The sequence below is a fragment of the Myotis myotis genome, unplaced genomic scaffold (assembly GCF_014108235.1).
Source record: "Myotis myotis isolate mMyoMyo1 unplaced genomic scaffold, mMyoMyo1.p scaffold_m19_p_15, whole genome shotgun sequence".
NCBI classification, from domain to species: Eukaryota; Metazoa; Chordata; class Mammalia; order Chiroptera; family Vespertilionidae; genus Myotis; species Myotis myotis.
This window is the reverse complement of record NW_023416319.1, coordinates 45,957,443-45,978,537: the sequence shown is the minus strand read 5'-3', so window position 1 is coordinate 45,978,537 and position 21,095 is coordinate 45,957,443. Positions and strand designations below refer to the sequence as shown.

The 21,095-nt window shown below is 41.2% G+C and overlaps 1 protein-coding gene across 1 annotated transcript in view; it reads right to left on the bottom strand.

The window, feature by feature from the left end:
- The window catches only part of LRMDA (leucine rich melanocyte differentiation associated), a 1,016,440-nt gene that overhangs the window by 206,572 nt on the left and 788,773 nt on the right, over nucleotides 1–21,095 (bottom strand). Inside the window, exon 6 of the mRNA XM_036337194.1 lies at nucleotides 530–614. Within this exon, the coding sequence (XP_036193087.1) occupies nucleotides 530–614 (85 nt within the window). The remainder of the gene's footprint in view (nucleotides 1–529; nucleotides 615–21,095) is intronic.

Below are 21,095 nucleotides of genomic sequence, written 5' to 3'. Positions count from 1 at the left end.
CAGTAGGAATTCAAGGCTTTGGAAAAACTGGGGAAGCCAAATTGTTTTGGGGATCAGAGAATTCAGGGAAAACTACAGATTGATTCTCTTCAATATTTCCAGGCAAATTGAAATTCCTTTTAGCTGTCATATGCCGTTGGTTTATTTTTAAATTACAGATTTCAACTATTATACTCCTAAACAATGACACTTTTTCAAATATTAGTGAGCTTTCTAATTTCTCTTCATTCCTTTTCCTGGAGGTAATTATCTTAGTAATTTTTAAGTACTATAAACTCTTTTTTAAAAAAAAATAAAAATTCACCAAATTACATTATACCATGGATTTATTTGCCTTCCCAGTGGACTGCCACTAAATTCTGTTTAATATGAATTCAAGTTGCTAGAGCTGACAGGTACGGTTTTCTCATTAAGGACTGAAAAGCACTGTGTTCTTGCTAAAGTACCGAGGCAGCAGTCACAGGCCCAGAGCATACACAGCCGGGTCCTTCCCTGTATCAGAGGAGAGCAAGAAAAGCTGTGTTCCTACCTCGGTGACTGGTGAGTTCCCTGGAAGCAGAAGGCAGGGGTGTGTAGTGGCACTCTGGAGGGGCAGCAGCGCTGTCACTGGAAGCCTGCATGATAAAAGCAAATATCAAGGTGAAGCAATACCAAACACTAAATACCTTCGCTTACCAAACATGTCTCCTTAGGATCTGGGTTTGCAGAAAACAGTATTGACCGAGACTCTTCTTAGGAAGCAAGAGTTGTCTGCATTGAGGTGAGGTGCTGGTGAGTGTAGGGTAGACTGCAAAGCTTTGAGGAGCCTACAGGAGGAAGGGCTCTGAGAGAAAGGGGCTATTTGTTCATTGTGCTGAACTGAATGAAAAGGGAGAAAAGAGAGATTGAAGGCAGGAAATGATGCAGACTTAGTTTTCTGTCATGTGCCTTCTTCTAGTAATTCCCACAGATTAAATGCTCACTGTGAGTAGATTTCTATGGAAACCAGTGAAGAAGGGAAAAACTTGGCTGGTTTACGTGGGCCCAGTGGCCTGGATGAAGACTTAAGAATCCACAGTATGAAGTGATCATGTGAAAGGATAGAAGCCATAACAGACAGTGCAATCGGGGTTGCTGGCTAAATTTCACAAGAGAAACCCAAGTGAAATTGGAAAATATATAATGGTTATCAACAAAACTCTGCTATTGCAAGGCCTATAAGAAAATGATATGAAATATGTCTAGGACGATGCTTTTTTTATTGTACAAAAATAGCTCTTTAACCATCAAACTCTATATATGGTGTGACCCAGGCTGCTAACTCTCTCTTTGCCTTGCTCTACTTCCAAGAAGGGTAAGGCAGGAAGAAAGGATCATGGCTGTGAAGTCAGTTGTCACTTAGAACCGATGACCAGTGTCACACTCAGAATGTGGCTTCTTACAGCAAAAGCATCACCCTTGCAACTCTCATTGAGACTTCTGAATCAAATGCTACTTTTTTTTTTTTTAATATCCCAAAAGAAGAACATCTGCTAGGATCAAAATTCTAAGCTTACAACCTTTCAAAGCTTCATGAAAAAGTAAATTTCATTAATGCTACATTTTTCCTTCTGCAAGAGGAAATACATTCTATGGGATATATTTGCCCTGCTAGGAGCAGGCCTTTCCTCCAAAGAGATTATCTACGTTATAGGAATCAAAACTAAGTCGGAGATTAGGCCTACTTGCTAGAAAAACCCTTTAACCACCCCCCCTTTCTGACCTTTGAGATGTTTGATTAAGCAGCTTTCAGTGGAGACTTGTATAAAGAGTTTTGAATGGTACGAGATCAGAAGCTCTGTCCCTAAGGTGGAGACAGATTTCAGGTAGCATTACTTCTCTCCAGCTTCAAGGGAAATACATGGTGTTTAACCTTGATGCAAGGATATGGGGTCCAGAAAGATAAAAGTTCAGTCACCAAGAAAAATGTTTTAAAAAGTAGATAAGACTTGCTAGGTACTACATCATTAGACATCGAGGATGCTGCAATGATATAAAAGGGGTCAGAAATATGATTAAAATTCAAATACTAGAGTCACCATGTATTTCTCCATTTGCATTCAAGGTCTCCTGTAATCCCTCTGTGATAAATGAGACACAAGGACAGTGTTCTGAAAATGACCTCTATTCCAGTGCTTGAGGCAGGACATATGGGCTGGGGTACGGAGGCTGTCTTTCCACAGATCTACCATACTTCCTTTCTAAGAGGTCGGAGCATCTTTCTCTGCCAATGTTTCTGCTCCACCTCATTGCTAAAAAAGCCTAAAATTCCAATCTGATTCTTAGGTTGCTATATTGTGATATTTCTTAGTACTTTCATTCTCAATTTGGGCTGTTGACAATTTGATGACAGCTTTTCCTAAAATTACTGGAAGAAACTACCTTTCAGCAAGTACCCCTGACTGGGCAAAACATTAGAGCTTTGTAACCAAGGATAAAATAACTATTTAGTTTTATTTCCAATTGTAGTCAAAGCAAAAATTGTGCAGCTTGAGTTCTGTCTTGAAGTCATCATCCTATGCCTAGCATTTAATTACTTTTCTGCTCAGTGTCCATTTACAAACTCAAGTCATGGAAGAGAATCCAGGAAAGAACAATGTTGCCAATTCTGACTTTTGGTGGAACTTCCATGGCCAGATGTTTAAGAAAACTACCACCAATCAAGACTCTAAGTACCACGCCTTGGACTTGGCTTTTATCAGAATGAAGCCCATGTAATCGCCTCATAGTGATATACACATTTGGTCTCTGAATGTCATGCTTACAAGCATGATTCAGAAGAACACAATTATCACATAAAAGAAATGGACAAGACAATGTCTTAAGTTCCATGCTACCTGTCTAAGAATAAAGAACTCCCCTTAAAACTGAAGCAATATAACTATAGTATAACAATGATGAGATAATTGAAACAGAGGTGGGGTGATTTAAATAATGTGGATTTAACCTAGATTAAGAAGATATGCCTAAATTGAGGACAGAGAAATTTGGGTAAATCCGCATCTTCATAACTACAAATACTAGTACTCTCCAATCTTTGAGTCCTTACCAAATTTCCTAACTACCTATGGCAAGAATTATACTTTTACATTTTACTTTTTAAATCACTCCTGGTAAAGGATATTTACAAAACATACAATAAAATATTAGTATCCAGAATGCATATGCCCCTTATTAAATTACAATAGAAAACTGGACAAAGGAAATGTCAGGTAATTACAAGACGAGAAAACCTGAATGGTCAATAGATAAAAGAGAAGATGGTCAAATTTACTAGGATTTAAGCGGATGCAAATTAGAAAACAAGACAATCTTTTTCACCCATCTCAGTGCAAACTTTTAAGTCTCTCAAGTGCTACAGAGAATGAAAGGAAACAGAATTCCCATCGTCTCATTCCTTGCCAGCAGGAATGTTCATTGGTTCAAATACTTTGGAGAGTAATTTAGCAATATGTATAAAATTGAAAATTGGGACAGCAATTCCATCTAAAATATACACTATGAAAAATTTCACTCAGGTCTGTAAGGTGGAACATAAATAATGCAGCATTATTTATAACGGAACAAATTGGAAATAATTCAAGCGTCTGTCAATGAGGAAGATGAATAAGTAAAATGTTGTATATCCATATGCTGGAATAATATTTAGTATTTAAGAGCAATAAACCTGATTTATCCATCTCAATTTGAGGAGGTCTGAAAATTTAATGCAGAGTGAAAGGCAAGTTGCAAAATGATAAATGTAGTACAATATTATTTATGTAAATATATAGTTCTTTGATCTCATGTGTATCTGTAAACATTTAAAATTATAAAAGTTATACATTAAATTCATGAAAATGGTTGCTTTTGCCAGTGGTTAGAGTTATAGGATTAGAGCTAATGCAATTGGGGGGGGAGGGGATTCTCTTTTCTATATAAGGTTTATTTATTTTTATTTAGAGATAACTTGAAACAAATATGTCAAAATATTAGAAAATTACCAAATTTTTAAAACTTTTATATATTTTTTAAATTTCTCAAAAATAAACACAAACATTGAAAAGAACAAGGACCCCTCTCTGATCCATACAGTCCTATGTTGATATGAACCCATAATTAGAGGAAAGTTTCTCCAACAATTTTCCAATACTTGCACAACATGGACTAGGGCCATGCCTGGTTAACTTTTTGTTATGAAAAATCTGTTTCTTCTAAAGCTATTGAGTGTGACAATAGAATGGGAAAAGCTGATAAATAATAGTAAAGGCTTGGAATCCTCCTTCCAAGCTGTTAAGTCCTTCTGCTTCAGATTTGTCAGAGCACGCTGAAGGTTTCTGTACTCTTCTCCTACTCACAGTTTGAGAGTTGCTAATGATTTTTTAAACTCACATCAATAATGCTAATAGTCACTAATATACTGCACTCTGCCATTTCCATAATGCAGGAAGGAAAGTAGAACTTTGGCAACCTCGTTGGAAAAAATTCAAGGAAAGTACAGTACATTCTACAAGAGACTTGCAAAGTGAGAATTTCACTCAGTGGTTACAGAAAACAAATGTCTTCGGATGTGTGTGTAAAATGCAAGCCCCTGCCCATTGGGTGCATTCCATGGAAACCTGCATTCCAGTGGGTATTTCTGAACATCACGGATGCCCTAAAGGAACATGATACAGACCACAGGAGAAGAGATTTGGCAGGCTTCAAAACAAGAAGGGGAGGCTACAAAGTTGTTTAATAGTCATAAATCTCCTACTATTTTTCACAAAATACCGTCTAAGACCACAGCTCCACAACTCGTTCCCCATCACTCAGCTGGAGTGGAGCGCTTTGGCATGCTCACTCGCCCTTAAATCATGCACCACATAAAGTGATCCCGGGCCTGGGAAATTTGTCAGCCTCTTTCAAGTAAAAGCAATCTTCACTTTTCATCACAATTCATTCCCTGAAACTGTGGTATAAAGCTGACTCTTCTAAAAACATTTATTTTCTCTCATAAGAAAAAGCATCACTCATTTTGTTATCAAGTATTTAATAACCACCTACTAATATGCCAAGCCTTGTGCTGGGAATAACAAGAAAAGTAAAATAAGGACCTTGGTTGTATTCCTGACTCATAAAAAAAATTATATCCATGATTAATACTGGTTAATAAGAGTCACCAACACATAACATTACCCCCTGCTCTGCATTATCACAGAACTTTGTCCCTGACCTCTATTATGGCACCGGGACACATGAAACAGTAATTATGTCCTTGCTTATTTCTAATTCAAGTTAACAAAGAGCTTTCAAGTTTAACTGTATTAACTTCCAAGATTAACTATACTATTCACCCTTGCACCCAACATGTTGCCAGAAATACAGAAAGAAGTCAATGCATGATGCTTGAATGAATAAAACATTTTAACGGCAAAGACAAAACCATACACCACGATCATAATTCAACACAAAAGTGTGAGTCAAGTTGCCAGAATCAGAGGCAAAGACTTGCCAGCCTGAAGGTGGATTCTTCCAACCTGCTCACAGGTCAAGGCACGGTGCCTTTCCGTGTGAAGCAAGACTGAAAGACTCCCACAGATGTACCGGGCATGAGAGGCAGGGGTAGGAGCAGGATTAGCTGTGTCTTGTTCAGAGCAAGAAGCCAAAAATTTGGGGGAGGGGGGAAAGTAAGGTAGGATGAAGATGAGTCACTAACCAGGGAACCAAGAGAGAGCCCGAAGGGACAAAAGGCAATGTTTGGGCATTTGCTGAGCGTTGTGCTGAGTTAGGGAGCTGAAGGGAAATCCAGACCAGAAGTCAGTCAGTCAGAGGTAGAATGCAGGGAAGGGCTGTGCCAAAGGCTTCTCTGGACTGGGAGCCCTTTGTGGGCAATAGCCTGGAGCTTTCCATTATTTTTATCTGATTTAAAGGGGGTATAGTTCTGCTAGGGCCTAAGTGTCATTGGTTTCGCTGAAGTTCAGAAATATTTATGGATGGGAGGAAGGAAGGCAGGTAGGGAGGAAAAGAACCAGGAATGGAAAGAAGGAAGAAAGGGCATGGGCATATTGTGGACCTTTACAGAAATAATCAAATCATAAAATGGCAGAGTTTTAGAAGACCTCACAAATCATCTAGAGCAGTAGCTTTCAAAAATAAGTTTAGCAGACACTTATATAACAAGAGAAAACAAGAATAATCTAAATATCAGGCATTATAGGAATAACCATAATTTCTTATTGTAACCAAATGAAATTATAAAAAAAGAAATATGAACAATAAATGGCAATAAATACATATCTATCAACAATTGAATCTAAAAATAAATGAACAAGGAATCTAATGAACAAAGTAAACTGATGAATAAAATAGAACCAGAGGCATAGAAACATGCAACAGACTGAGGAATCTCAGAGGGAAGTGGGGAGGGAGTGGGAAGAGATAAACCAAAATAGTTATATGTACACTAGAGGCCCGATGCACGAAATTTGTGCCAGAGTAGGCCTTCCTTCCCCCGGCTGCCAGCATCAGCTTCCCACTGGCACCTGGGACCCTGGCTTCCCTCACAGCCCCAACTTCATCCAGAAGATCGTCCAGAAGGACATCTGGTCCAATTAGCATATTACACTTTTATTATTATAGATATGCATTACCTATGGACACAAACAATAGGGTGGTAAGACCTGTGAAGGGATTTATTTTCCCTTCACTGGATGTTCCAGTGGGGCTGGAACCAGGGAGGGGAACAATGGGGGGTAGTGGGGGCAAAGGGGGATATCTGTAATTCAACAATAAAGATTTAAAGAAAAAAGAAAAAAAGAAATATGCAAATATTTTATTATACTAGAGGCCCAGTGCACAAAAATGTGTACACTTGGCGGGGGGGGGGGGGAGGTCCCTCAGCCCAGCCTGTGCCCTCTTACAGTCTGGGACCCCTCGGGGGATGACCACCTGCTGGCTTAGGCCTGCTCCCCAGGGGATTGGGCCTAATCTGGCAATCAGACATCCCTCTGGCAGCCCGGCAGCCCTCAGGGGATGTCCACTTGCCAGCAGGGAGCAGACTTAAGCTTCAGTCGGACATCCTTAGCGCTGCTGAGGAGGAAGGAGAGGCTCCCACCACCACCGCTGTACTGGCAGCTGTCAGCCTGGCTTGTGGCTGAGCAGAGCTCCTCCCATGTGAGAGCACCCTGACCACCAGAGGGCAGCTCCCGCATTGAGCAGGTATCTGGGTTTTTTTTTAGCTTCTATAATTGAAACTTTGTTGCCATCACTGGAGCTAAGAGCCGCTCGCTCCAGCTCTGTGGCCACAGCCTGCTGAAAGCAGGTATCTGGGGTTTGTTTAGCTTCTATAATTGAAACTTTGTTGCTTTCAGAGTTCAGAGCCAGACCGCGGCAGGCGGGGAACTTTGGCTTCCTCCATCACTGGAGCAAGCAAGGCTCCTGCTCGCTTCAGCTGCGTGGCTGCTGGCCGCCATCTTGGTTAGGTTAATTTGCATATCGTGCTGATTAGCCAATGGGAGGCGTAGTGAAGGTATGGTCAATTACTATGTTTGTCTATTATTATATAGGATAATATTAAGTGAACACAGTAAATATTAAAAGTGTATATGCTTTAATTTTTAATGATATAAAATTTGTAATAGGTAAAAGTTAATAAGCAAAGATTAAAAGAGTTTTGTTCCAATGTGATTTATGGCTTTGGCCCTTTGAGGCCAACACAACCAAGTGGTGTCTGGAGTCACACTGTACCAGCTGTGTTAGTTATTAAACAACCATTATTTAAAATTAAATTATATACACTTACAATTAGATAAATTATATTAAAAGTAAAGGTAATATAACTCATCATGTACTTTTATGCTCTTGAAATTATTTGTGTCTATTGTATCTACATAATGAAAATGCTGTACAATGATGTACTATCTTACATCTCTTCCCAAATTTTCGGTAATGTCACTTTGGTAGCCTGACATCAGCCATGGTGAGACTCTTTACCACAAAAATTGGCAAATGCTACAAATTAGGGATTGATTTATTACTTTATTGGTTTCCTAAACTTAAGAAAGTAATGGGGAAAATGTTAACACTACAGATTAATCTTAAAGGTATGTTGTAGCTTCAGCCATTATTGCGAATAGCACACACAAAAAATGAGGACATATTTTTTCAATATTAAAAAAAATGTATCTGATTCAGTAAAGAAGTTGCTTAGGTCATTGACAAAAGAGTAAAGTTCTGACTTACTTAATAAGGAAGGGAAATAGCTGATATTCATGTCAGAACTACATTTGTTTATCAATTGTAACCTTAGATTGGCTATGGATACATGAGTTTGGCCAAAATAATTAAAAGTATTATGTGAAAATTAATTGGCTCAATGGAATTTATAACAAAAAGTACTATATTTAAATTTTATTTGTAAATTGTGCATTACTCATTCTTTATATACATAAAAATTTCAATAAGCTCATGTACACATAATTTTTCTCCAGATTACTGGTTGTTGAACATTTACCAACACACTGCTATATATAACCCTTATTAAGTAACATCTACAGCATGTTTGGGGCTCTGGAAAAAAAGGGCTATTTTATGCTCTAGGAATGGAAAGAGTCTTAAGAAAAAAGCTAATTAAGCTTCGAGGATTGTGTCCTTGACTTATTTACAACTTGTATATCCCCTGCTTCTCTCTTGCCTATGCTCTGATACCTTCCTGACCAAGATTTAGAGCCAGGCTCCATCTGGCTGTATGACCTTGGGCAATTTATTTGAACTGTTTAAGCTACCCTTTCCTCCACTGTAAAATAATAATAATGGTCATGACAATGATGATGATGACAGTTAAAAATAGCTAAAATGTATTTGTGCTTATGTTGTGTATTAATTTATTCTATGTATTAATTTACTCAATCTTTATAACAGTTCCCTGAGAAGTTATAATCCCTATGTCTGTTTTACAGATGAGGAAAACTGAGACCCAGAGAAATTAAATAACTTGACCAAGGTTTCACATAGGTTCTTGGGTTATGAATACATGGCAAGGTGGGACACAAATCCAGGCAACTTGCCTCCAGTGGCCACTGTCTTGACCATCATGACATCTACCACCTCAAAAAAGATGAAGATCAAATAAGGTAAGAGACAAAGATCATCACATTGCTCATTAAATATTAACTATGATTTACTTTTACTTCACTCTAATTTTGTACAACACTGTATTTCTTCAGCTAATTTAAGTTCTTGGCTTGACTATATTTTAATGTTTCAGGTCTTCTCCTGCCTTTGTAGTAGCTATATTAGAGACACACACATCATTTGTAATCAAATGTTTATTACCTGAGTGGATTCTACTCCTTACTTGTCAAGCAGAAAAGCACTACTGAGATCCCTTCAGAGGACAGAAGTAGTGAGATCTTTAGCCCACCTATAATCTGAATTTATCTGTAAATTCGTGGCACTGCTGTGATGGTCTAATTGTCTTTAGTCAATAGCTACATATGGCATTTCTCATCTGGGTCTGTAAGGTTGACTTAGAAATAATATCCTGTCATAGCAATCCTACAGACTTGATTTATTTTGGCTTCAAAGAAGGAACTTGCCTCATATGTCCTCTTCCTCTCACAGAGTTTTTTATTCTCAAGGGCTACAGGTCAAGTTCTGTCCTTGGAACCAAAGTAGTTTCCCAAAATGAGGTGGAGCCAGCTCTGTCGAGCTGGGCCAGATGGGCTGTCAGAGCCTTTCCCAAATACATCAGACCCTCGGCTTGTAAAAATAAATTGATACCAATGCAAGAAATTTATTAGGAGATGACAGCTTGGTTCATAATGGAAATATGGAGAAAATATCATCCTTCACAGCTGACAGTTTATCCATCACGCCTCGGATTCCTGAGATAGAAGCAGACACTGTCACACACAATCCACTGAGGACACGTCTTCTTGGATTTCCTTATGACAGGAAACTATGAAATAATCCAGAAGAAGGAAAGGACTTGTGCTGCCCTTAATATGCTCAGCCATAAATTTTTAGCATTAGCAGGAGAAACATGTGGCCAAAGAAATGAATGATGGGGGAAATCAGGAGGCCTGAAATTCTCAAATGGCCCCTTCTTTTCTCTCCGGTGATGAACTGGGACAGGGGTCAGAGAGGGTTGCTGCACCGCTGGGAGGGACATCAATACCCTGTTATGTGTAAGCAAAGCCAACAGGTGGCAGGGCACCACTGCGGACACAACGCAGTCGGCTCTGCTGGAGATTTGGGGACCAGGTCACCTTGCGCCACTAACTTTCTAATTGTGGCTATTTTGCTGAGCTTGTTATTTGTATTGATAAACCTGAGACAATTTAGGAGGGCCATTTTAATTAGGAATAAAGGCAGGGATATTTGTGGGGATCACAACAGGTTTGATCTTTGCAGGCTTAATGAGGTGACCTACCCAACCTCGTATGGAATAACTGTGTGTTGTATGAAAAGCTGCTTTGGAAATAGAATCGTGGTACGAAATTGCAATGAAATGAACATGGTTTTAAAGGGAGGAAAAATACTCACTGCCAATTTCATAGGGCCTTAAAATATGTATGTCCTACACTTGCATTCTTGGGAGTTTTGCTGAGTGTTGATAGACCGAGGAAGCTTTATAAATGAGATGCATGCATATTTTTTTAAAAAAATTTACAGATCTTTTTAGCAAAAATAGAAATTCATAAATGTGAAATGGAAACCTAAAAACAGCAAGTATAGCTTTAATGACCTTATATTCTAAATTTACTGTTTATATTAGAAAATAATAAAGGCATTGAAAATTTCATTTTGATGTGAATAATATGCAAGGCATTTTTGACGCCAGTCCCTGTCTGAGTAAGGCACGGGGAATAAAAGCACGGACGTGATATCCCAAATAAACTTGGGTTTTGCTGTGCTACGTGGCTATGAATAGGAAATTTGCACTCTTGGGTCACTCAAACACATATACAGGGCTTTGATCCACTCCGCAAATGCATCCTTAAGAACAGCAGTGAAATAAATGACATGCTGATGAAGTCCTTCATAAGTAGCAGGGGTTGGAAAAAACACAAGTGTGCCTAATTCTTCGACACTGGATCCTTCTTCAAATGCTCTCATCCTCTGAAAGAAGCAAAGGAACTTCTGGTTGTTCACATTTGTTTCAGCCAATCTTCCCAATTCCCTGTCTCAAGAAAGACTTGAAACTCTGTTGACGCTCCATGTCCAAGTTAAATATATCTGTGTTTCCTTTTGCTTTCTCTGTAAGTGCACGCCAGCAAGGCTACATTCGTCCAGAGTTTATTTCAATATTAGTGGAAAACAAGCCATTTTTCACTTTAATGAATAGCATCAGTGTCTGCCTTTTAACCAAAAATGTGACCTTAAACTTGATGGATCTCACCAGAAGGCACACTTTCAAATTATTTTTCTATTGGAGGTTATGAATGTCGCTTCCCAAATTATTGTGACAGCTGTGAGATCCAGGTGCTTAGAAACAAAACTCAACCTAACAAAATGGTAGTTTCATTTGTGAAACAAGAAAAGGGGAATGAGAGAAAAAAAAGCAAAAAAAAGCATGAGCCACATGGGAGGGGAAAATGCACCTCCTCTGAGCTTTATACAACAGGAGACAGGAGCCAGGTAAAGTAGCTGAAATTCCCATCCTTTGTTGTTACTACCATTTTTGTGTCCAAATCATTCGAAATTGGGAAGGTGAAGGCTGAGAATTACTGATTCCAAAAGACTCCAAGAGGATATCTGATATTTCTTCCTTATTAAGGATGATAGAGTGTAATTGATGGGCCTGGTGCTCGGCCAACTCCAACTTTTTGAGAATGCTGCTTAATGTGCAGACATTATTTTTGGACTCCCGAATGCCAGAAAATAATGAGCTGGCATTCAGCTTTGGTGAATAAGACCCTGAATTTTCATCTAAAAGTGGTTTTGAGTTATTGCTGTAGATAAGGTGTAACTGTGCAAGGGAATTTTATCCATGTTTCTCCCATGAATCATAAATGAGGAAAAAAATTACAGCCTAAATTGCACTTAAAAGGAATAAAGTCTTTTCATGTCATACATGATTTATCAAAATGATCTCATTTTAAGGGTACTGTGGTGTATCTTGATTAATCACATTAGGAAGCATGATGAATGGCCTCTTTAATGGTAACGCACGATTTATGGGCAACATCCCGACTTGAACCAGAAGGGTAAGAAGTAAAATATACAATAGATAGCAAATGCAGATAGGGTGTCAGTAATGCTTTGACTTGTTTTAAAATTATACTGGGAGCCTTAGCTTTGGATTCTGGATCTGCCAGGTGGTGGAGAGCAAACAGGTTTCGTACACGAACTTGGGTGCAACCAGGAACACGGTGTAATCCTTCCCTAACCTGTTGGAATGCCAGTGAGATCACTCTGCTGAACCGTAAAAAGAAGGCGTCTGGGAAATGTGGACAAATCACGGAAATTCCTGGTAGGAAGAGGGGGACGCTGCCTTTCTACCGCCCTATTTTAATATCCTCTTCACATTTTGCTTTAATATCCTAAATGCCTTTTTTTAAGCCTCCTCAAGTCTGCCCCCACTAATTTCCTCCAAGGCTGACAGATCAGAGGCTTTCCTCGAACTGTTCCTTTTAGAGCTGAGGAGCCCTCCTCGTAATCCTGCTGCTTGTCTGCAATTAATCCTCCCAGTTGCCACATTATTAACACCACCACCCACAGACAGAGGAAGCCCCGACCCACTGGACATTGGCTCCCGACTGAAGCTTCAAAGGTGCCAATCACACCCTCGTCAGAAAGGTGCCTGCTGTCAGCATCAGAGGTTTCCATCTTCTCCTCCCTGCTGATCAAACATTCTTCCTCAGAAGATTAATTCAGAGTCTCCGCCCATTTCCTCCCATATCCTCTTTCCCTTTTTGGTTTACCCAATGATCCATCTTTGCTTCGAAAAGGGAAGCCACAGATAATAGAAGCCCTTTCAAAACAAAAGCTGGGCAAAGGCAAATTTAAGTCCCAGCTGTTATCAACTTTTTTTAAAAAACTCATTTAAACACCTTAAGGCAGTGAGGATTAGGGCCTGGCCTGAGATGCCATTCTTTGATCAAAGACTCCAAGACTTTACACAAACATGCTCACAAGGCAGCGGAGGCCTCTGTGACGGCTGGATTGACTTGTTTGACCGCAGTGCCTGGGATGGGCAGAAAGCTGCACACTTGTTTTCCCAACTCCCAACATCCATTCTCCAGGCCAAGTGACTGCGAAATCATACAGTTTTTCTTTTGTCTTAATTGGAGCAAAGTCATTTGCAGATTCACACACAGTTGTGGGAGCGGGTGTGGAGCGTGGGCAATGTGGGTGCTGAATACCCTGTTCCATGGGGCAGGGGGCAGGGGGCAGAGCAGTCAAAGGCGCAAAGGAGATGAGAAAAAAAAGCCACCCCATTGTCTCTGATGTGAAGCAAAAGTGACTTCACAGAGAAAGACCTGTGTTTATATGGGCCGATTTTACTGGAATCTTCTCCAGTCGCTTGGTAACACAGTTACCAGTCCCTGTCTATTAAAGCGGTCTTAGTAAGAGAACCAGCAGCCCTTTCCGGAGGTCCAGTGAACAGACGCCAGGTGACTCATTTGCCAGGTCCCTCATCATCCATCAACATGTTTTAGGACCCGATGCCAGGACTGGCTCACAATAAAATCTTCAAAAGCGGCTTTTTGAGATGGCTGAATACCAAGTTTTCATATTAAATCATGGCTCAATAGTGTTTATACTTGTCATACATGTTAAGAAGTAAATAATTTTGAAGTTGCATAATAAAGACAATATTTAATGTGAAGGTTTAAGGGACGATTGAAAATCAATATCCAAGCATATGAAGATGTCTCTATAAAGAGAAGGTTAATCAGGTTTTTGTCTCTGAATTCTGTTATTTTAGGTTGACTTGTTTTTTGTGTGTGTGTGTGTGTGTGTTTTGCCCCAGGGGTTGGGGGGGAGTATTTTGTTACCCACCCTACAGAGATACTGTCCGAAAATGAAATGAAAGCCATACATAACTAAGAATTCTTGAATAATATGATTCTATTGGGGCAACTGACCACACATTTCCAGGGAATGTTGTAGAATCTCCCTTGTTGGGCATTTCAGAAAGGAAAGATTACCTTTTTGGTTGTAAGTGATGAAATCCAATTTAAAGTGATTTTGGAAAATAAATGGTGAGCAGGGGCTCTGATGGTTCCAAGGACAGTTTCATGGATGGTTGGACCCCGGACTTGCTGTCTCCAGCCTTGTGCTCCTCCCCGCCAGCTTCAGGGTCCCCCTGGGATGACTCCCCAGGGGCTCCAGATCTAATCTTATCATCTTCTAAGACGACAGGAAGAACTTCTGTTTCCTGAAAGTTTCCAGCAAAACCAGGGAATCCATGGCCTGTTTTGGATTATAGGCTTGACCTTGAATGAACCTCTCTGGTCAGGACACTCTGCTCTGTTGGGCCTGATCACATGCCCATTCCTAGTGCTGATATAGCAACTGGTCCCAGGAGAGCACTCTAGATTAAAGGTATGAGGGTGGTGGCTCCCCAGAGGTAAATCTGTTCTAGAATACAGTGTAGTGAACACCGAAAAAGCCAAAAGAGCAAATTCCTCCCCCAAAGCACATGCTTCCTATGTGAGCCTCTGGAGCCTCTCACTGCATGCCAGAGACATGAAAACATCTCATCACCATCTTTGGGCAAAACCAAGCCTGCTATTCAATATCCCAATCCTGAGTCATCACCAGCAGCAACAGAAGGCCTCCACAACCAGAAAATCTTCCCACAAGGCTTTCCAGATATCATATATTTTAAACTTTGCAAGCTCTCAAGTTGGTACCAACCAGCGTTAACATACAATTATTTTTTTAACAAGCATGGGAGTCCAACAGAAGATTAAAAACAGCTACAGCAATCTGACCAGAGCAGCATGAGGAAAGGGCCAAGGACAGCTGCTGGGGTCACAGTGCAACAACGTGGAAGAAGGTGACCAAAGGAATAGATTGAGAAATGAACCACCAGACATCATAGCAGACCTTTGGGATGATGACACCTTCCCTCCCATCCTACCATGCATGTCATATGCATGGCAGTAGGATAAAATCAGTTTGATATTTCCTGCATAAGTCAGGAATTATATGACATACTTAATTACTAATCAGCAAGTATCTAGCAGCTACTGGCACTGGCCACTAGGATGAGGCATCATTCCCATTTTTGTCCACATGTGGGACAGATAACACCCAAAGAGAACATCTGACCAGTATGAAAGAGTAGCACAGGTAAGAGAGATGAGAACATCATTCTAAAGTTTTGATCCTACTCTACATAAATGTCAAATGTCTAGAAAAAAAATGCTAATATATGTCTCTCATTTTCCAAAGGCATTTCCCTGCCACTCTGTCACTCAGCTTTACCTCTCAGTCCTTTACCTCTTTCTGAAAGAGAAGTCAAAGATGTTTGCCCTGAATCCAGGCTCATGGCTGTCTTAGTAGATGAGGACGTTCTGTTCTGGGAAGCTTAGGTGATTCCCTAAAAGTGGGTGTCATTTGAAAAACCAGGACCCTGGCATGCATAGGACTGGCTACTCCATTTGAGATTTGTATTCCCCTAGGGACCCAAAGAAAGCCAGCAGGATTCCCTAATTAGCAACTCAACAACACTCATTATGGCGACTACAGCTGGATATATTCCAATGCTAGGCTACTAAAACTCTCCTGGACTCAAGCCCACGTTCTCTGAGAGTCTACATCAGGACAGCTAAAATCTGAAGATTGGATGCTGACTTCTTGAAAAAGTTGCTGAATGAGTGCCTGTGGAGCACATGTGCATGCATGTTGGTTGTGAGGGAGGGGGTAAGGATATAAAGGATTTCAAGTTCCAAAGAGTATTTGTGAAGTTACTATTAATCCCCAGTTTGTAAACCTTTCTAAGTAAGGACTTTATTTTGTTCTATCTTCTCCCAAGTAGCAGAAAACAGATGTCTGACTATTCTGGACATCCAACAGTCTCATTACCCTCTAGATCAGGGGTGGGCAAACTTTTTGACTTGAGGGCCACAATGGGTTCTTAAACTGGACCAGAGGGCCGGAACAAAAGCATGGATGGAGTGTTTGTGTGAACTAATATAAATTCGAAGTAAACATCATTACATAAAAGGGTATGGTCTTTTTTTTTCAATAGTTTTATTCATTTCAAACGGGCCGGATCCGGCCCGCGGGCCGTAGTTTGCCCACGGCTGCTCTAGATCCTAACATGTCACCTCTACATTATAATATTAATGTTCACAATACCAAGGATTTTATATTATAAAGTGCACTTGATAAAGTAGAATGGAGAAAAATGGTGGGAAATGGCTTAATGGTCACATGACACACACAAAAATCTTTATTCCTCTATTTTTTTCAAAATTATTTGATAATCACTCACAGAGCTATTCATAAAAAAGACCTTTTTTCTTACTTTGCACTATCAATAATTGTTGACATTAAAAGTTTCATCCATCTAAATATATATGTTAAAGCTATTTCCTTGACAGATTGCAGATCCAAACATGTGAGAGTACTACATGAAAAATGACTGGCCAACTATTGTAATCAGTAGGTCTCGTGTCCTGTGCAATATTTCTAATCATTCTAGCAGCCTTATTCTCCCTGTGGCCAAAGGAAAATACAAAATCGACTTGTACCTTTCTTTCATAAAGAAATACTACCCCGAGCCTTTAAAATCTTAGTCTTCAACTCTTCTAAGACATTGTGTCTAACTGGATTTATTGACAAAGTATGAATAAACCTACCCCAGTGGTAAATCCCATTATGGGCATATGGAATATTTAGGATAGCCCAAATGCCAAAAAGGGAAAATAAGAATGAAAGGAAGGGAGAGGAGAATACATGAAAGAAAGGAAAAAAGAAAATTTAAATAAAAGAAAGGGAAAATATTGGGGGGTCATTTCTCAGATGAGAAATTAATTAAGCCATTTTCCACCATTTTTCTTGACTCCATTCTGATGTGCCAACTATATGTTGTACAGTTATAAGACGAGACCTCCTTTCCCTTTTCCTCATTCATGAGTCCTAGGTTCTGAAAACAAACATGGCCACAGAAGCCCAAGTCCGCCTTCCCCAGCTCCTGGGTTTGTCCTGCAAAGGCACATTCATAACCAGCTTACAGAAAGGTTGATGGCACTGTGGTAAGAAACACAAGACTTGTCGCCTGGGTGGTTACAATGGGCCAAGAGCAAAAGGACTCTAAAAGGATTGACTGGGGGACATGAGCCTCTGGTTTGGTCAGTATGAAGCAAACTCCACCATATTTTCTGAAGTCGGCCCCCTTTTCTCCCATCCTCACCTTTACCAGAGAATGAGTGAACTTGTTTTAGAGAAAATTCAATTCCTGGCAAAATCATATAAGGTCCTACCCAAAGTAACACTCTTAGGCTATCTTTTAAAACACAATTTGATCATGCCTCTCTTCTGTTTAAAAACCTTTTCTTAGATAAGCAGGAAGTACCACATGTTGCCTAGGAGGTCCTCTGCCCTGGCCCTTGCCTACTTCTCCAGCCCATCTCATCTTCATCCCCTCACGTGTGAGCCAGCCCATGGCCTTCTTCCTGCTCCTGCAGAGTGTCAGGCCCTATCTCGGCACAGCCTAGTCTTTCTTCCTAACCCCTTCTTCACAACATTTTTTAATTGATTTATTATTATTATTATTATTATTATTATTATTATTATTTTTACAGAGAGGACAGGAGAAAGAAAGAGAAAGAGAACATCAATATGAGAGAGAAACATGGATTGGTTGCCACCCTGATGGGCCCCGACTGGGGATCAAACTCACAACATGGGTATGTGCCCTGACCAGGAATAGAACCCACAGTGGCCTTCCCGCACCCAACATTTTTGCCTAGTTAACCTCTTACTTTCCATGTATCAGCTCATACATTGCTACCTCAGAAAGATTTCTCTGACATTACTTTTACACATACTTTCAACACCCCCCCCCCATATTTCTTTCTTTTCTTTTCTTTTTTTTTGGACATATCATAGTTTGTAATTATATCATATTTGTGCCAAGCCAGCACGGCCATGGGTGAACCTGAGAGGGGGAGGTGAAGGATATAGAAAAGACAGACAAGAGAATAAAGCTAGGTCTAGGTGGGACCTTGCTCTCTGATGGAGAGACAGTGCCACAGCCTGCAAGCGGAGTCTTCATTTTGTAGCCAGATTCCACGAGACAAAATAAGGGCGTGGTTACAACGTTCTCGAGGGTTTCAAATCTACTCAGTTACATGCACCTGATCAAGCTTTGTTTACTTGCTGCACCTCCCACAGCTCATATCACTCAGCCACGTGGCACCACAGGTTCGGACCATAAGGTCAAGCTTACAACTATACCCTTTGGCTATAATTGTGCTGGGACTTGCACGTGGCTTTGCCACTAAAGGATCGTGTCCTCTCATTAGTCCCAGGCTTGAAACTGTCCAAAAGCTGTAGCCCAGTGGTTCTCAACCTTGGATGCACCTTAGAATCACCTGGCGATCTTTTTAAAATGCTGATTTCCGGGCCTCATCCTCTGGAAATTCTGTTTCTTTTTTATGGGGTGGGGCCACAACATTAGTAACAGAGAAACAGTATTTCCAGAGGATGAGGCCCAGAAATCAGCATTTTAAAAAGATTCCCAGGTGATTCTAATGTGCAGCCAAGGTTGAGAACCACTGTTCTAGAGCTTCCTCTGAGGCGACCTTCTGAGCTCCTCCATGCAGGAAAGGTGTCTAGTCCAGCCCCTTAATGTCGTGACTCCTCCCGCATCCTTGTGGCAAGCAGAGCCTGGTTTTGAAAAGACCAAAGTTAGACTTAGGCCAAAAGGAGTCATCCAAAGGCAGTTTAGAACCCACAAAGGGAAACCTCCTTCCTGGACTTCAGGCTGGTCTACAAATGGAAAACACAGAGCACGAGCCCATTGCTTTCAAAATGCGTTCAAATGACTTCAGTCTGGGCGCTGGGGTCTGGCCAGCCAGGGGAGCCCAGCCCGAAGTGATCTGAGGGAGCAGTGACTCCCCTCAGCCTTGCTTTTTTTTTTTTTTTTTTTTATCCCCTGCCGTCTCTGTTCCCTGAAGAATGAGTAATAAAAACTTTCATCCATGGGAGACCATGGGCTTGACCCCCAGAATGCAGGTGAGCATCCCTCTCACTGTCCTGCTTCTCCGGAGCCCCAGGGGCGGGGCTGGGAAGGCAGAGGAGCTGCCCAAGAGCTGTCATCAGGAGGCAGCAGGGAGCTGCAGCGCGGCCCTCCTGCCGCCGGGCTCAGTGGGCAGAAGGGGGTGCTGCCGTGTAACCTATTTAGGATGCAAATGGAGTGCTTCCTGAGCTGCAGATTAAAGCCTGCCTGGCAGGTCCGCAGCAGCACTAAACGCTGGATCCCTGCTTGTCTCTGCTCACCGCAGGTCATTAATAGAACTCGGAATGGCCTTACTAAATGGGAATGTTAAAACACACACACACACACACACACACACAAAACACTGATAACCAGAAAGAAAAGAAAAAAAAAAAAAAGGAGGTAATCCCACTCTGAGGGAATTCAGCTCACCCAGTTCTATGGAGACTTACTTATTCAAGATCTCTGGAGTTCAATTTTATTAGCTTTAGATTGACAACCCTCTACCACAGACTCACTACCCAGTAAATGACAGAAAGGTCCATAGATGAACTGAGAGAGACAGAGACAGCGAAGAAAGGCAGGAAGGTGAAGAAGAGAGCAAAGGAGGAAGGAAAGGAGGAAGGGGGGGAGGAAGGGACAGTGAAGGCCCCTGTGTGGGTCTGTGGGGAAGAGACCACTGCAGTGGCGCAGGCTTCCTGGACAGGCCCGGGGACACCTCCTGTTCTCTGGGCTGAACTTCCACCCAGTGGGAGCAAAGAGGCCGAACAACACCTCCAGCTTCCCCGCACCAAGCCAGCCATACTTAGGCTTTATTTTCTGACTAAGTCGGTGCTCCTTTGCCAGGCGAGTTTCCCTTTTCCCCTTTGCTTCCGCCAATTCCTGTGTTCTTCCACTGGAGTTCCCCAAGACTCATCAAAAACACGATTTAATTACTTCTCAAAAAAAAAAGAGGGGGGGGGCGGGGAGGAGTGTAAACATGACTCCTTTTTATCTCCTGATACATCTGGACAAGTAGACAATGTGCTAAAACAAAATAAATCTGCCCTGACAGTGACATCAAAGAGTTCCGCGAGGGGCTTGCAGCTACTTCCAGCCCAGGAATGCTGTTGCTAAGCATCGTCTACACCTCACCAGTCCCTGGAAGAAATGCTTTTCTCTTTCCTTCAGGGGGAGATGAGGAAAGTTAGAGTGGGAACCAGACTGCAAAAGGAGATTGGGGATTTTCGGGGATTTGGAAGCTTAGAATGAATTGTGTGAAGAACAGGGGTTTTGTTGTGTTGTGTTTTCCTTTTGACATGTTTGTCTATATTTTTATAAAGGGGGTAGGTGGAAACCTCCTAGAAAGGGTTATTTAGGACTCGCAGAAATAGGCGATCGCACAAAATACTTCTATACAAATTTGAGCCATATGTCACTGCTGTGAATTTCTCTGCTGTGAGAAGAGCCGGACGCTAGCTCAGGGGTGCGAGGAAATATCTCACATTCACCAAAGTCAAGAGTGAAAAATCCTTAAGTCGCCATAGTCATAAATCATCCAATATCACAAACCACATTTTTCCCCCTAAAAGGCAGGAAATGGAGCATTGACTCCAGCAAACACAACGCGAAAGAAAACAGAAACTCACCCCCCACAACCAAGTGTGAACTGCCATGTGCGATGAAATTAATCTAGCCGCTGACCCCAAATCCACACAGAGCCTCACAACTAGAGTTTCTGTAGCAAAACAAGAAATGGACTGACCCTGAAATCCGGCTGACACCTTCAGCCTTTTCTCCCCGCCACCCCCCAGGGAAGATGCTGAAACAGATGCTGTGAAATTCTGTCTGATCTCTGTCCCATATGCTGGTTCCCGAGAGGGAGCCACACGGACATGTTTCTCTTCCCATGAACACATCCTCAGGTGGGGCACTGCCCGATTTCTCCCCTCCA